Source organism: Gracilinanus agilis, chromosome 2 (assembly GCF_016433145.1).
Source record: "Gracilinanus agilis isolate LMUSP501 chromosome 2, AgileGrace, whole genome shotgun sequence".
NCBI lineage: Eukaryota > Metazoa > Chordata > Mammalia > Didelphimorphia > Didelphidae > Gracilinanus > Gracilinanus agilis.
Window position 1 is genome coordinate 404,667,936 of NC_058131.1, and position 16,148 is coordinate 404,684,083.

General features: G+C 35.7%; 1 protein-coding gene across 1 annotated transcript in view; it reads right to left on the minus strand.

The window, feature by feature from the left end:
- CTNNA1 (catenin alpha 1) overlaps positions 1-16,148 on the minus strand; it is a 170,356-nt gene that overhangs the window by 106,220 nt on the left and 47,988 nt on the right. Inside the window, exons 4-6 of the mRNA XM_044664563.1 lie at positions 10,153-10,319; positions 9,481-9,600; positions 5,948-6,217 (exon numbers count right to left, since the gene is read on the minus strand). Of these exons, the coding sequence (XP_044520498.1) occupies positions 5,948-6,217; positions 9,481-9,600; positions 10,153-10,319 (557 nt within the window). The remainder of the gene's footprint in view (positions 1-5,947; positions 6,218-9,480; positions 9,601-10,152; positions 10,320-16,148) is intronic.

The following is a 16,148-nucleotide window of genomic DNA, read 5'->3' on the forward strand; positions in this document are numbered from 1 at the left end:
CCTCCCACTTCCTCTATGTGTCTGAGAAAGTATAAGAGAGAGAGGTGCAGGTGCTTTTAGCCCCTTTTTTGGGGAATCTCCTTTTTGGGGGAAGAATCTAGATCTCTGGAGACCTACCTCCTAGCTTCCCTAGACTTTCCCTTTCCTAACTTTTCCTATCTAAATAAACCTAGCTATTCTATAAACATAAGTTGTTTCCTGATCTTTATTTGAGCCCTGAGAGGCTCAGGTCAATTTCCCCATTGGGGCTGGTAGGACCGGCTAACTTCCTTTCCCTACCTACCTTTCTCCTTCCTTCCTTCCTATTCCTTTCCCTTTCTATTTCCCATCCTTTCTCCTATCCATCCTTCCTTCTTCCCACATCACAATACTAAGTGATCATTGGTCTCAGTCAGAGGGGTCTATTAAGTCAATCCACAGGTTTAAAGAAATATCAACCACATAGCATGCTGTAGAGGAATTTGGAGGAGCTAGGTTCAAATCAAAGCTCTGCTAATAAATACTTACATGACACCTTGGGAAGACACTTAACCTTTATTGACCTCAGTTTTCTTACCTATAAAATCAATTGATGAGCATTTATGGCCAGGCTCTATACTAGGAGATAGGGGAAAAAAGAAAGGTAAAAACCAGTCCTCTGACATCAAGGAGTTTACATGCTAAAAATGAGGCTAGGCTAAACAATCTCTTAAAGCACTTTATTAGCTAAATCTAGGATCCTGGATTCCTTTTCAAAAGAAATTACATCAGATCCAGGCCTAGAGAGACTTCTGCCTTGGAACCAATATACAATATTGATTCTAAGATGGAAGGGAAAGGAAGAAAGGGAGGGATGGAGGGAGTCTCAACTAATCTGACTTTCCTTTGTCTTAGGTAAAATTCCACTCTGCAAAAATCCCTTCACTTGTGCCTTTCTTGACATTGCATACAATTTACCCTATACATGTTATATGGAAAACTGTTTCACATATTGTCTCATCTTTTAGAGTCTGATCTGCTTGAGAGGCAGAGAGGTGGCTCAATGGATGACAAGCCAGCCCTTGACATGGAAAGTCACTTAATCCCGATTGCTTAGTCCTTACTACTCTTCTGCCTTAGAAATGATAATTAGAATTCATTCTAAGACAGAAGGTATGGGTTTTTTTATTTTTAGTTTTTGACTCCTGTCATTTTGAGGTGCTTTTTAAAGATTGATTTGGAAGTACTGAGCAGCTTCAGTTGTTGCTGCTACTAAGCCACCATCTTGGCTCTGCTCACTAGAAGTTTTTTATAAAAAAAATTTTTTTTGATCTGCTTGAAAAGGCTTTCTTTATACCCTCAAACAGTGTAGTGTGCCTAATATACACTGAGTAAATGCTTACTGACTAACTGACATCATACTATTCCAAAAGGACCTGTGAGTTCATCATTGCAGATAACAACCTAGTTGTGCACTCCTCTAAATATGCCACAGGGGACCAACGAACAAGGTGAGGAAATTGTAGAAGATTCAGACTATCTTCCTTGCAAATCCTCATCATGTGACTAGTCCTTTATTTATTAGTCCATTGACACTGTTTGTTCTTGTTCTTTGAAATCCCTCATTGGTTATACATTACAGCCCACATTTCTCCATTGCCCTCTGTGCAGTATTCATTTTCACTTCAGAGAATCTTTTATTTCATATCACACACAGTCATACTATACCACCAAGAGAATACCAGTTTTGAAAAGATGAATCTTTTTTTCCAGAAGAAACTTCAACTTATTAAAAGAACTTTGTAATATTCTGAAGGCAATTTAGCCTGCTCTTCCTCCGGTTTAATTTATGAGACAAATTCACTGTCCATCTATGCTGTTTGTACAATATATGCATAGAGAGCAAGGGACCTTGTGGAAAGAGTGGTTTAAGATAGAAATTGCTCTTACTATTATCAAATGGCTTTTTATACCAACAGTCAGCCTGGTGGGATCTTATGTTTTCCACATTCCTCAGTCAATTGTGGCATAGACATTGTCCTTGCAAGAATTTATTTTTACACATATGAAGACGAGTCATGTCAAGAAGAGTCTGAAAGATTATATACAGTTGGAGAAGTAGAACTTTGATACTTTCATCATCTTCCAAAGTCTAGTGAATGGACTCAATAAGCAGAGCTTTCCCCATCTCTTGTTCTACACAGTGCCATTTGTAAGCCCTCTATAATCCTAACAAGACTTTAATTTTAGAGTCTAGTGGAAAAAAAGGTTTCTTAAAACATTTTTGCAGATGTTTTCCATTTTCCTCCTGTTTGCTGCCATACTTCAATTTAAATTTTAATGTCTCACTGGGATTACTTTGCTAATTTGTATCTCTCACCACAGTCTTTACACTGGTTTTTACCCTTTACTGCTTCCCTCTTCTTTATAAAGCAATATTGTTCAAAATCATCCATCATCTTCATTAATAATATTTTATAATTTCTTTAAACTCTAAACTAATGTTGTCTTTGGCCATTATTTTTCACTACATGACAAGTCCAGCCAAGAATTTCCCAAGCTTTTAATTTTCCTTAGTTAAAATTTTTGTATAAAAGTACTGAAGTGTTAATGTCATTTTTGTTCTGTTTTATGTTACCCATTTTTCAATCTGAACTACCTGTTCAAAAAAATAAGCTATTATAATTGCATGTCATCATTTTCTCATTATTATTTTACATTCTACCTGCTTACCAATTCTGATGTTTCTTTAAATGATTTGAGAATGACTCTCATATCAAAACAAGTCTCTTATTGTCTGTATAATCAACTTTATTTTTTGGAGTTATCCAATGCTTGTCATTTCCAGCATCTAATGATTCTTTTTCTGGAAAGATAATTCATGATATAAAGATATGAAATTTTGGGAGCTCAGACTTAAGCATTAGTCCTTTCTCATTCTTTTTCTCTGTCATCATCTTCACCTATTCTCTCTACTGTAGAGAAGTCTCCAAGTATCAAAGTGGATGTAAATATAATTTAATATGGAAGATTTTAACTGCTAAATTATATTCATAGCAGTCTTTCTACAAATACTTATGAGCTTGGCAATAAAATACCAAATATCCTAAAAAAAACCATGTGTCTTTTTGTATAGGATGAAATCAATTCTGCCAAATCTTTTCTTTGCTTCCACAAGGAATATCTGTGAACTGTCTTTTCAGTGAGATGAAACTTTGTTTCGTTTACAGACAAGATTGATAAGATACAACTCTTCTGACAGTATTTCCACTTTCTGGTGATCAAGGTTCTCACATTTAGAGTACTAATTCAACATTTATAGATGATCTAAAAACTGACTTCTAGAGGCTTCTATCCCTGCTTTCCACCACCACCACCACCACCACCACCACTATTTTACTCTCATTGTAAAAGTAAAAGACATAGAATGGTAGTGGGAGATGTTATATTTTATAGGTTGCTGAGACCAAAATAAGCTATTGGTGAGGAATCTAGTCTCAACCTCAACTAGGTTGGCCTTCAGAAATTAAAATCAGTGTTCCTGAGATCATACTCAAAATCCTTCTGGTAGGGTAGTATCTCCAAGAGCTCTTGGTTCACTGGTATAGCCTTTACGAATTCAAGATCATCTCTACACCATGATGCTACTCTGATACCATAATAGCATAATCCCTTCAAAATAGCAGGGAATAAATCTTGCCAATGTACCAGGCCAGTGAAATATTATTACTGTTTCATTTACCATAATAAATCACATATAGCAAAATTTCCTTTACCCTCTTCAAAATAAATAAAGCACAACCTAAGGACCTAATCATCCAGAGTAAGATTAATGGCAATTCAGCAAAAGATACTTCCTGAGATCTATTCATGGACGGTAGAGTCAGGTATAGTGCATCTAAAAATATCCCCAGGGAGGCTTTACCTTTACCCTCCATAATGTTTATATAATTATATATAAATATGGTTATATGGTTTTGTAAATATTTAATTAAATTCTTTATTGACAGAAGGGGCCAAGACCATTGACAAAAATCATGCCAGTCAAGTTTAATTATTTTAGTCAAAGAAAATGCTCAAGACATTTTTCTACTTTCCAGAATATACACCTTTCACACTTCTCTTCAGACAAAAGATTCTCCAGCTTAAAAATTAAACAGATAGACTATAAGTTTATTTTAATTCCACAATTTATATGGTCATTTTTTTAGCAGATGAGGTTTTATGGAATCAATCCAAATAAAACTATATTATAACTGGCAGTCAATATGATATGCCTCTGAAATTCAAGCAGTAATAGAATCAATAGTCCAGTGGCTAGAGAGACTTTAGATATCATCATCACTACAACTGTTACTTTATAGATGAGGAAGGTGAGGCCCAGAACAGTGACGAACATGATGATAAGGTGTGATTTACTTGAGTCAGGAGGCTATTTTTATTGCACAAAAGAACCATATAATTTTAATGTAAAGTGGATTTAGTATAGCGAAAGAACAAATGATCTAGAGTCAGGGAAGCGGGGCTCAAATGCTGATTCTGCCATGTAGTACTTCCATGGCTCTAGTGGAGTAGCTTAACCACTCTTTCTCTGGATTTTAGGTTTCTCCTATATAAAAGGAGGGATCTGAGGTAGATGGCTCCTAAGGTTCTTTCCAGATCTAATTTCAATGATGCTTTAATCTTATGAGATGCTGACAATAGTGGCTGCTGACTTGTAGAATTTATCAGACCAGTTTCCAATGATTAACGTTATTTAGTATTTAAAGTCTTGTAATAATTCAAGGTTACTAAAATTGTATATTTTAGGCTTAGAATGAACTATTAATGTGTAAAGTATTAATGCAGTCGTGCAAAGTATTAATGGATTCATGCAAAATAAGAAGAACGCATCTTCTCTCAAAGTCAAGAAAGGGATTTGGAAAAAAAAAATGAAGGGGTAGAAGAAAGAAAATCCATGCTACAGGGAAGAAAAGAATGCTAATGAAAAATCAAAATTCTACCCACTGTTTGGATTTGGGTACTGAATTGAATTGGACATAATCTGTCTGATTCACAGAAGAAATTAATAAGAAAAATAAGATCCAAGAAGTAAAGTGACTACCACAAGGGCATATAGTTTAAAGGCCAGCTAAAAGTCAGCTAAACAAAACTAGGCATGATGTTAACAGAAAGAGTTGGGAAATTTGATTTGACTTTAGCTTCTGATACTTATCTTGTGCACTTATAATCTCTGAGCCTCAAGTTCCTCACATGCAAAATGTAAATAATACTTGCACAATTTATCTTTCAAAGTCATTGTCAGCAAAGTGCTGTGGAAACTTCAAAGTGCTAAAGAAATAAGAGTAATGATACATCAATGCTCAAGTGCTTAGGTATACAATGGGAAATTGGTAATGGGATTTTTTTGAACCCATCTATTGCTTAAAGAGATGATAAGAAATAAACACAAAAACATAATGTAACTCTAAAACCACCTATTAAAGTGTCCTACCACAAGGAATTTGAAGCATCATCTAAAAAAGAATACAACTTTGACGCACAAGAGTATTTTGAGTCCCAATATCTGTTCCTATTTGATTAACTATCAGATGATATGATAGCCTAATCTTGTCAGTGAGAGGATAAATATTTCTAGGTAGATGAATTAGAGGACAAATATTTCTAGGCAGATTAATTTATAAATAACTCATCTAATTCTCCTAAATATGAGCTGACCTCACAAAGAATAAGAACTTACATAAATGATTCAACTTTAATAAACCATAAAAATTTTTTTCAAAAATAAAGATCTCTGATTTAGCAGTCCAAGGCAGGATCAAGTAAATTGATTTTCATAACTATTTCTTTCTGTTTAAGATTACAAATATAATCATGAATATCTCCAAAATATGATCCCGGGATGCCTGTTCTCATATCCTCTTTTGAAAAGAAAGCTTTTTTCAGCAGCAGCAGCAGTCTTAATTTCCCTTTTTCTAATATAACTTACATCAAAGTTATTGAGTGCATATGCCAGTTCTCCTCCTCCTCCACCCTGCTGCTGGGAAGCATCATCAGAAGCTGTGGCCTGGGCTGCATTGGAGATCCCAGTAACAGCTTGCTGCAACTGCTTGTATATCAAGTCCCTGTTGGCTTTGTAAGCAGCTACATCAGGGTGCTGAAGGCAGGCTTGGGCAGCTGTATACAGAATTGGAATGTTTTTCTGTAGTATTCCTCTGGCTGCAGCCATTTGATCCCGATGACCCACATCTTTCAGTTCCTGCAAGAGTGAACATTTTTTAAATGGACAATTGCTATCTATTTGTACACAACGTTATTCATAAGTGCTTAAGAACTCTTATACTTTGTAAAATAATTTTCTGATAATTTGGTGTAAATAATAGAATTTGTTGTGATCTATGCTTGAAAATGAAGTAATTAGGCATGTGAACTAAGTCAACCAGTCACGTTGAGAATCCACTTTTATTCCACAATTGAAACAAAACCCAAAAGAATGGTCACTAAATAGACACAACTGAAACATTACATACTGTTTGATCCTTTTCAAAATTGTTTCCCATTGTAAAGACAAACTGTTAGCACCATACTCTAGGTATATCTAAACTTAAGTTGACTTTTTCTTTATTTACACATATTCTATGATTATGATCAAGAGTTTAAATGCTTTAAAATCACTGTCCTTCCACTGAGACACACTTAGTACTAAGTGACTGTAATGTGCAGAGAATATGCCAACTGACAAAATGCAGTAAGTTAAAGATACTGTAAATCCCTACACTTGGGTATTTTATAATCTAACTGAAAGTAGATAAAAAGATAAACAATTACATGAAAAAGTATGTGGGGTATCTAGGAATTCAAAAAAAAAGAGAACTAGATAGCACTTAATTTCCCTTTGACTCCTGGCAGAGGCAGGGTCCTGAGCATATGCCTCTTTATTCCCAACCTGGCTACACTAATGGACTTCACCATACCCTTGCCCTCTTCCTGAGCTTCACTTTATGACTGTGAACTACTTAATTGAGGCCACAGACTAGTCCTTCTTTGTATCCTCACTGCTTAGCACAGTGCCTGGCACATAGTATGCCTTTAATGTTTATTGACTAATGGTAGATTATTGACTGGTTGTAGAGCTATCATAGAGGACTAAACAAGATCATCTCTGAGGTCCCTCTAAGTTTCTATGATCTGTTTCAACAGTTTCTTACTGAAATGTGTAACAAATATGGCCTCTATTAAGAATAGTAATTCACAGATGAAATAAGACACAGATGGGAGGTTAGGTCCTACGATTCAAACATATTACCAATATATACTAAGTCTGAGGGTATAAATTTAAACCTTGACCATAACCTCTACACATGTAAATAATCTTTTTAAATGATCTGATTTTTACAATCAAGTCCAATTACTCAATAATAAGTCTGGTCTTATTAATTAATTAATGGTTAGTATCCCTCAAGAAGTTCCTTCCTTTGAAAGTCTTCACACAAAACTGGTTTCCTCTTTCAAGAGCTTGTGTGTATCTCTTAGCTTATCCATTGTACTGACTTATTATTTCACTCACAAATATCTTACTCATTTGGAATTTTAATTTGCATTTAATGGCCTAAAACATTCCAATGCTCTACAGCAATATATATAGCTTATATATTTAATAGTAAGTTGTGGTTGTTAAAAAATAATAATAGATTTATGGAATTTGGTAATCATCTCAAGACAAAACCTTAAGTAATTGAATGTATTTTGTATGTTTTTAAAATGTTTACACTATTAAAGGACCTTCTGGAAAGTTTGCCACCATATGTACAGGACAAAATGCCAAATTTTTTCCTGGTGCAAAGTAGTCCACTCTAGGTAATATATACTCAAAACAGTTTTATAATAATATTTTTATACTCAATTTCTCAAACAACTCTTATAGTTATATAATTTCACAAAATGCAAAATAGCAAGTAATATTCTAGTTATTTTTTCCTTTAACAATAGCAAGATGTCATAATTCATGCAAAAAGACCAGACTCAATTTTATAATAGTAAAACCATCCACCAAACCTTACTTTTACCATGTAATTGACATTTCTCCTACCAATTCATGAGTCATGACATTAAAAGCATTCAGGAAAAATAAACCTTACACATAACTTAAAAGAATTAAATGAGAATTCCACTAATTAGGACACATGCATTGGTTTTTTATCATATAACTGAAATGAAATTTCTTCTGGAGATGAACCATCCTCAGCAAAAAGAAATCATATTTATGGTTTTTTTAAGTAAAGAACTCAAGCTAAAAACACATAGACCATCAACTAATTAAGTTGAACCCCACTAAATCACTGTTCCATGGTATGTGATTAGTAGTAGACAAAACCACAGTTTTCACATGTGAGATGCTACAAGTTAACATTGCAACTTGACCATTCCTTCATCAACAGATGGGAACACTAAATTATATTTGCTGAAAATAAAGGGAATATCAAATTACTCTCATAAAAATTAAAGATAACCAGCTGCTTTTTCTAAGAAATAAAGAGAAAGGGCAAAATACTATTACAATAACCATTCTTCATAAAATCTCTGAACAGAAATTAGCTAGGGTTCATGTATACACAGGGTACTGTACATATCCATCCCACAGGGTACAAATATCAAATGCCCAACATCTGACAGCAAAGTCATGGAAAAAAACAAGAAGCAAAACTCCAAAAGCTATAAAGCCCTTAGGGCCTAGTTTGAGAAATTTTTTAAAATGCTTATCTTCTTCAGTTAGTCAAAAAATCGTACTTATACTTCATTCCAAATGATCTATCAACAACAAATGTACTTTAAAAGTGACAAAACATTTTCCCTCAGAAACAAATTTTGTGTTGGTGATGTTACCCCAATATGATGAATTTCAGTCTGTATAACTGGAATTTGGGAGAGGCCATTTAAAAGTATATATATTCTATGGACACGTGGGGACCTAAAGCTACATTTCCCGTGGTCTAACGGGTTTCCTGTTTTGGATTACGTATTCAAGGTGAGGGACAGCTTTAAATAGGGGGAAGTGACTTTGAACTGGGCTCTGAGCTAGCAGGCGCGGGCGATACGAAAGGTAAAGATGACTGAGGCAGTTTGAATTCTTATAGGCGCGTGGTCTTATGTATATTTTACCAGCATGGCCATGGCTTTAATTAAACTACTAATTTCTATATTTATTATCAGTCTTAATCATTTTTAATCGTAACAAGTCACAATCCAATATTTATTCAGATGAATGGCTGAGAGTATGCCTCAATTCCTACTACTACTACTCCATCTCTGTCAAAAATTGTCAGGACATAATATTAAAGTGAAACTGACATGAATAAACAAGTAGGTAACAGCACAAAATGAATTAAGACTTCTTAACTACAGTTCTATTACTAGCACAATATCAAAAGGATTTTTATTGAATATATGATTACTAGTTTTGATGCCTTTAGAAAACTAGGCAAAGCTACAAATAATTTTCAATACACACTAAAATCATTTTACCTGTTGCCTTTTGGCTGCCATAATGTTCAACTTATCCACTTCAGGTTTTAGGGCTTTATATTGTATGCCTAAATCTTGCTCTGTGCCAGCATTTCTAAGTTTCAAGATACCATCTTCCACCTGCAAAATATGCAAAAAGTCCAAATTGGTAGTTAAACAATTCAGTGCCCTAGAATTTTCAGATTACTTTTAATTGCTATCAAAATGAACAACTAACTAACCAAAGTCTGGCCAAGGTTTCTGTTGTCATAATTCAATATTTATAAAGTACCTACCGTGCAAAATACTGACTAGCCTTTGGATTTCTCCCAGAGAAGATGCTTTATTCTCTCTATCCAAAAGCATGAAATTTAAATTACTTGAGATTTTTTTCAATTTTAGGAACCAAGATGTGCTGAAGTTGATGTTAAATTCAGAGGATGAATTTCAATTATTATTTTGGCCATTTCCTTTATAAAAAACATTATTGAGTTAAATATTGAAGCAGAAAAATCACAAGTCAAAGTTTTAGTGTAGAGGATAACCAAGAAATGAAACATATTCCAGGCTAGAATGTAATAGGAACAAACTAAATGGTTAAGAGATAATAAAATGTACTTCCTCCTCTCCTCCTGTACAACAGCCATCAGCTGTATTACTTTATCACACTACAAAAAGTTGCACTGCACTTACAACTTTCAGCTGAACAAGTAACTTGTAGACATCTGCCATGTCTGCCAAAATAAGCAATCGGGTAACAGCTGAGAGCAAGGAGCGGGCAGCTCGCACCATGTTGCCACGCTTCACTGAAGAACAGGGATCATCTGCAAATTCTCCAGAAGCGCTCTTCATTAAATCACCTATTATAAATGTCAGAAAAGTAAACATTTAATCAGAATAGATCTAGGTTGTTAACAAACACTTGAAAAAACTTCAATTCTAAATAAAAATTTTCTATGATGATATATTTGAACAAGGATTTTGGAGTGGTCCAGCCTTTGCAGACCACAACTCGGGACTTGATGATATACATATAATTACAATTTAAATTATGAGGCTTTTAGTAGCTTTTTAGTAGCTTTATTACAGTAGAGATAGTAAAGAGAGGGAAAGGGATTCCTTCAGTTAAGTGAACAAAACACAGAGCCAGAGACCCACACCTTAACCAAAGCAAAGCTCAAGCTCCCAAAAAAGAGCCCTGTGGCGTAGGTCTCAACCAAATTTATCTCCCAAATCCCTGTACATCAAATGAGGACATACTTAAAAGAATGCTGGGAATTTAGCTCAGGTGTAGCAAATTTTCGACCTCCATTATATATATGTACACACACACACAGATATTCCCCTTGTTGGCATAAGTCAAAGACATTTTTACTAACAAGGCTGGCATTTCATTTAGCAGTGGAAGGGACTTTAACGATAATCAAGTCCAACTTTCATTTTACAGATAAGGAAATTAAGGCCCACAGAGAGTTTTGACCAAGGCACATGGCTAGTATAAATCACAAAGACAGGATCTGAATGCAGGTCTGCTGACTTAAAGTCCAGGACTTTTTTCAGGATAGGGGACAGACTATGTATGGGCTACTGGAGAACAAGCCTGACCTAGTTCACAAAAGTTTATCCCAGAAGGTTGGGCAACAAACAGGGGCTACAGTTCTTTATCCTAGGCTTATCTCCTGAGCCCACCACTGAGGTACTCCCCAACATAACTATATAGTTAGTGGTCTATTGTCCTCTCCCAGTTCCCACTCCCCAGCAAGGCACTGTTGTTTTTATATACAATGCTCCTAAATTAAATGGTTGATGAATAAATGAAGTAACTTTAGAAATAATATTTATATATAAATCAAGTTAACTTTAGATGGTGGACCACATATATCACACACTTAAAAAAACCAGGGTTTCACTACCACTGTTCTTTCTCTTCTCCTGGTCTGTCTACCTCTAAATGAAACCCCTATGGTTCAGGTATTTGACTTAACACTAACACAAATTTAGGAGAGTTCTGAGTTGGACTAGTTCAGAGTTAAACGGAGAAAAACTTAAGCACAGCCTATCAAATTCAGTTGTACAATATGCAAAGCAAAATTCAACCCTCTTGGATTTACATATTTATTTTTTTGGAAATATTATTTGCTAAGATTAAATTATTTATAAATGATTCGTAGCTATTCAACTCATAAGAGGCTTTTTCCAGTTAGAACATAATTTATCCAGTATCCACAACCTATCCAGTGCAAATTAAAAAAAAAAGTTTTAATTAAAGAAGCTGGTATCCTTTTTATCTGCTCCAGCTGTAGGGTAAAAATAAAAACTTATGTGCTTTTTCATTAACCATCTCCTTCATTCACAATTTAACATGGTTCATCATCAGGATTGGGATAAATGTCATTATGAACAAAGCCATATTACCGCAGGTATATACAAAGACTGACTGCTTAGCGTCCTGAATAGCACTGGGTATGGTGAAAAAATTGTCTTTACCAACTTCAAATCAATCAATTGTCCTGTAAGAAAGTTTAGTAAAGAAGTAAGTCTAAATAATATCAGGAATGACTGGATTTGGATCACAGGAAAGTTGAATCCCACCTCTGTTACTAGTTGTATGACATTAGCCAAGTTATTTAACCTTGCTGGGATTTAATTCAATTAAACAATAAATACCAACACTATGTACAAGACTGTGGCAAGTGCTGAGAACAAAGGACAAAAAAAAAATTGTTCAGGCCTTTTCCATATATGATATTTATTCTGCTGGGACAGGGAAAGGGAGGATCCCTCCTGCCTCCCCAAAAATATACACCATTTCAAGAAGACTAGGACAATCAGGGAAGGTTTCTACTATGAGGCAGAAACTGAGCTGAGTCTTAAAAAAAGAAAGGGTAGAGGAGAAAGTAAATTCTAAATATGGGAAAATCTGTGCAAAGGACATGGTATGGTTTAGGGAACAAGGAAAAATCCAGTTTAGCTAGAACACAAAATGTATGAAGGGAAGTAAAATAAAAAAGATCTGATCAGCATACTCTATAGGTTTTAAAATGCAAGGCTGGTAAGTCAACATTTAAATATAGAAATAGGCAATAAAATTTTTGAGTAAAGGAATGACATGGTCTGATCAGTGTTAAAAAAGATTATTCTGGGGGTCAGTTAAGTGGCTCAGTGGATTGAGAGACAAGAGGTCTTGGGTTGAAATCTGATCCCAAACACTAGTTGTATGACCCTGGACAAGGTCACCAAACTCTCATTGCCTCACCCTTACTGCTCTGCTGCCTTGGAACTAATACACAGTATTGACTGTAAGATGAAAGGTAAGGGTTTAAGAAAAGAAAGATTAATTTCACCAGTGGCAAAGAGGGAAAGCAATAGAAAGAGGAAAGACAAATCACGAAGCTACTTTTGATAATGAGTGTGAAGTGATGGCTACATAACTTAGAAGAAAGGAACTAACAAAGAGAAGTTTTTGACATAGAATTGACAACACTCAACAAGTCAAGGAGAAGGAAAAACTAAGGATGATTTCAAAGTTGCGCACTTGGGTCAACACAGTGGTAATGCCCTGTGGAGGGGAACAGTTTTTTTGTGTGTAGTTGTTGTTGTTGTTTTGGGTTGTATTTTTGGGGAGTGGGGGTGGCGGAAGGGGTAGGGGGACAACAGTTCATTAGGAAAGCATTTAATTGAAAACTTTCCTGATAATTTTCATTTATCATTTTGCAAAGTAACTGGTTCTATCGATTCCTTTCTCACCAAATCCCCTTTTAGACAGATTCTCTTGTTCCTCTTGTCAGTACTCCAGACTATCCTTCCAAATGGGACTACAGGGTAATGGCAGAATGAATGAAAATTCTGTCTTGCTCTTATTTTCTTTAGTTCCTATGTACAGTGAGAATTCATATTTTATTTTGTTTTCATACTTAACAGATTATATTAAGGTCAGATACAATGCTGTAGTTTTACAGGAACTCCCAAATAAGGAAATTTCCTCCACCAATGCAGGTCAACATCTTTACAAATTAGGGTGTTTTTTTTTTGTTTTTAATTTTTTTGAACCTCTTACTTTCTGTCCTAGTAACAATTCTAAGACAAAAAAAAAAAAAAAGGATCAGGCAAATGGAGTTAAGTGACTTGTCCAGGATGATATAGCTAGGAAATGTTTCAGGACACATTTGAATCCAGGTCTTCCTGACTCCAGGCCTGGTATTCTATTCATTTAGCCACATGGCTAGCTACCCTGAAAATTAGTTTTAGAGAAATTGCCTCAAGCACTGAGGGGGTTAAATCACTTGCTTACAGTGACACAACCAATATATATCAGAGGCAGGGCCTGAATCCAGGTCATCTTCTTGGTTTTGAAGACAGTTCTCACAACATTCCACTCTTCTGAGTAGTGGAAAAAAGTAGTGGTAGAGATGGGTCGGGGTGGACATGATTGAGGGTGTGGACTCGAAACTACCACACCAATGCAACTACCAACAATTTGGAAATTGGTCTTGATCAAGGACACATGACAAAACTAGTGGAAATGCGCATGGGTAGGGGGGGTGCGGGGGGGGGGGGTTGAAGGGGAAAGGAGGAGCATGAATCATGTAACCATGTTAAAAATGAATATTAATAAAAAAAAAATAGAAAAAAAAAAAGTAGTGGTAGAAAAAAAGACAATAAAGACAGGCATTGGAAAATGGAGTAAAATCTTATTATCATTTGTTCTATTCTCTAAACTAGGATTAAACATGCTTAATAAGTGCTTGTGCCCTACTCCTCTCTTCAATCTGAAAGGATTATTGACACAAATCAATACAAATAATTTTTAGGAGTATTCAATAGTTTAAAGGGGGAAATGATGTTGCAGAGTCTGAAATATATAATCTGGTTTTAGAAAGTACATTTCCACCTAAAATGTCAAAATATGAATCAATATACACACTACTTGGAAAACTAAGGCATACAACTCATTCCATATTACATAGTCAGTGGTGAGGGCCAAGAAGCAGCCCAGGCCTACTGCATACCTCCTTCATAGTTGAACAACAAGCAAAAAAACTAACAAGCTCTCAGAGCTGGAGTATTTGCAGCAAAATCACAACTGTCAACACTCTCTTCCCTCAGGGTTTTCCCTTGACTAACTTAAAGTTAAAATCTTTTGGAGTTCAAGTCAAGGACTTGGACTATAACAAGGACAAGGACTATAACAGTGAAAGAAATCAAGGCGGGAAAACCATTTCACAACTCTGTTTTAGTAAGGAATAAGCTCTAAGTAGGCAGATTTCAGCTCATTAAAGAAATTTCTAAAGTGGGGAAATCCAAAAATGAAAATAAATTTCCTCAAGGGGAAATAAGTTTCTTTACACTGAAAGTTGTCTGGCTAGTTGATCATTCACTAGCCAAAGATAGTGTGAGGAGATTCAGGCTTTAGATCACAATGGGGATGAATGATTTCTAAAAGGGGGCAGTATTGTGAACCTAACAGGGAAAAAAAAAGAGGAGTCTTGATTCTGCTCTCCTATGCTAACTTTTCTCATCTGTAAAATGACTATTAAGTTTGTTCTTGATCTCAAAGGTGCCTTCCTAGAAACTTAAGATTTTTAAAAAACAATCTGAAGGCTGTTATTCTCACCAAATCATGTAATCCTAGTTGAGAGGTCCCTTAAAAGTACAAGTCATCTAATCCAATACCCTCATTTTAGAGAGAAGAAAACTGAGGCCCAGAAATTAAATGATCTGCCCAAGATCATATAGTTAGTAATTGGCAGAGATAAGACATGAATTCCAAATGCCACATTCTTTCCATCCACTAAAAAAAAGTTGACATTCCTTCTGAGACATTACCTGAAATCACCCACTCAAACCTTTTCTTAAGCATAATGAAGAAGATCTAAAGCAATGAACTAAGGCAAAAAAGCCATGCTTAAAAAGCAGATAAAAAATTCTGCCCCCTCCACTACCATCACCACCATTTTAATAGAAGAGATTGATTTTTCACATAGAGATGATGGTATATACCTTTCTATTTGTCTTTTGCCCCTTCTTAGCCTAAAAGGTAGTCTGAACACAATCATTACTCACATTCTAACACTATATGTTACACATCTTACACGTCTGAGACACATGACATGTTTCATAAAGGATTAAGAAGAAGGTTTAGCTAAAAAGAAAAGGTACAGAACAGGCAAGTTTAAAGCCATTAATGGGAAGACTTCTGGGTTGAGATGGCTGCAGAGTAGAAGCAGGGCTCTTTACTCTCCTCACCGACCCATATAGCATACTTCCTAAGGACAAAAAAACTAAATCCAGATGAAAGAAGGGACCCCACAATAGGGCACAGTATCAAAGGTACCTGGGATATGGGAATTTCCATGCTATAAGGCAGGGAAATAGCTCCCATCAAAATGTGAACTGATCAACCCTCCCCACCCCACCCACAGTACCAGAGTCAGAGTAAGCGGGAGTGCAAAATCTAGCTCCTTGGCAGTTAACTGGGACCACTAGGAGCTTGCCCCCTGAGAGCAGCAAGACTTGAGACCCCAGGGGCCTGGGAATCTCAGACCTTGAGCACGGGAGTGGGGCTGAGAGAGGCAGCAGACAGTGGAAGCAGCTCAGCACGCTGAGACACAGGGGAAAAAAAAAATCAGGCAGAGGAGCAAGCGTGTGCTAATTTCCAGGCTCTGGGCAACCTATTATGACCATGTGGG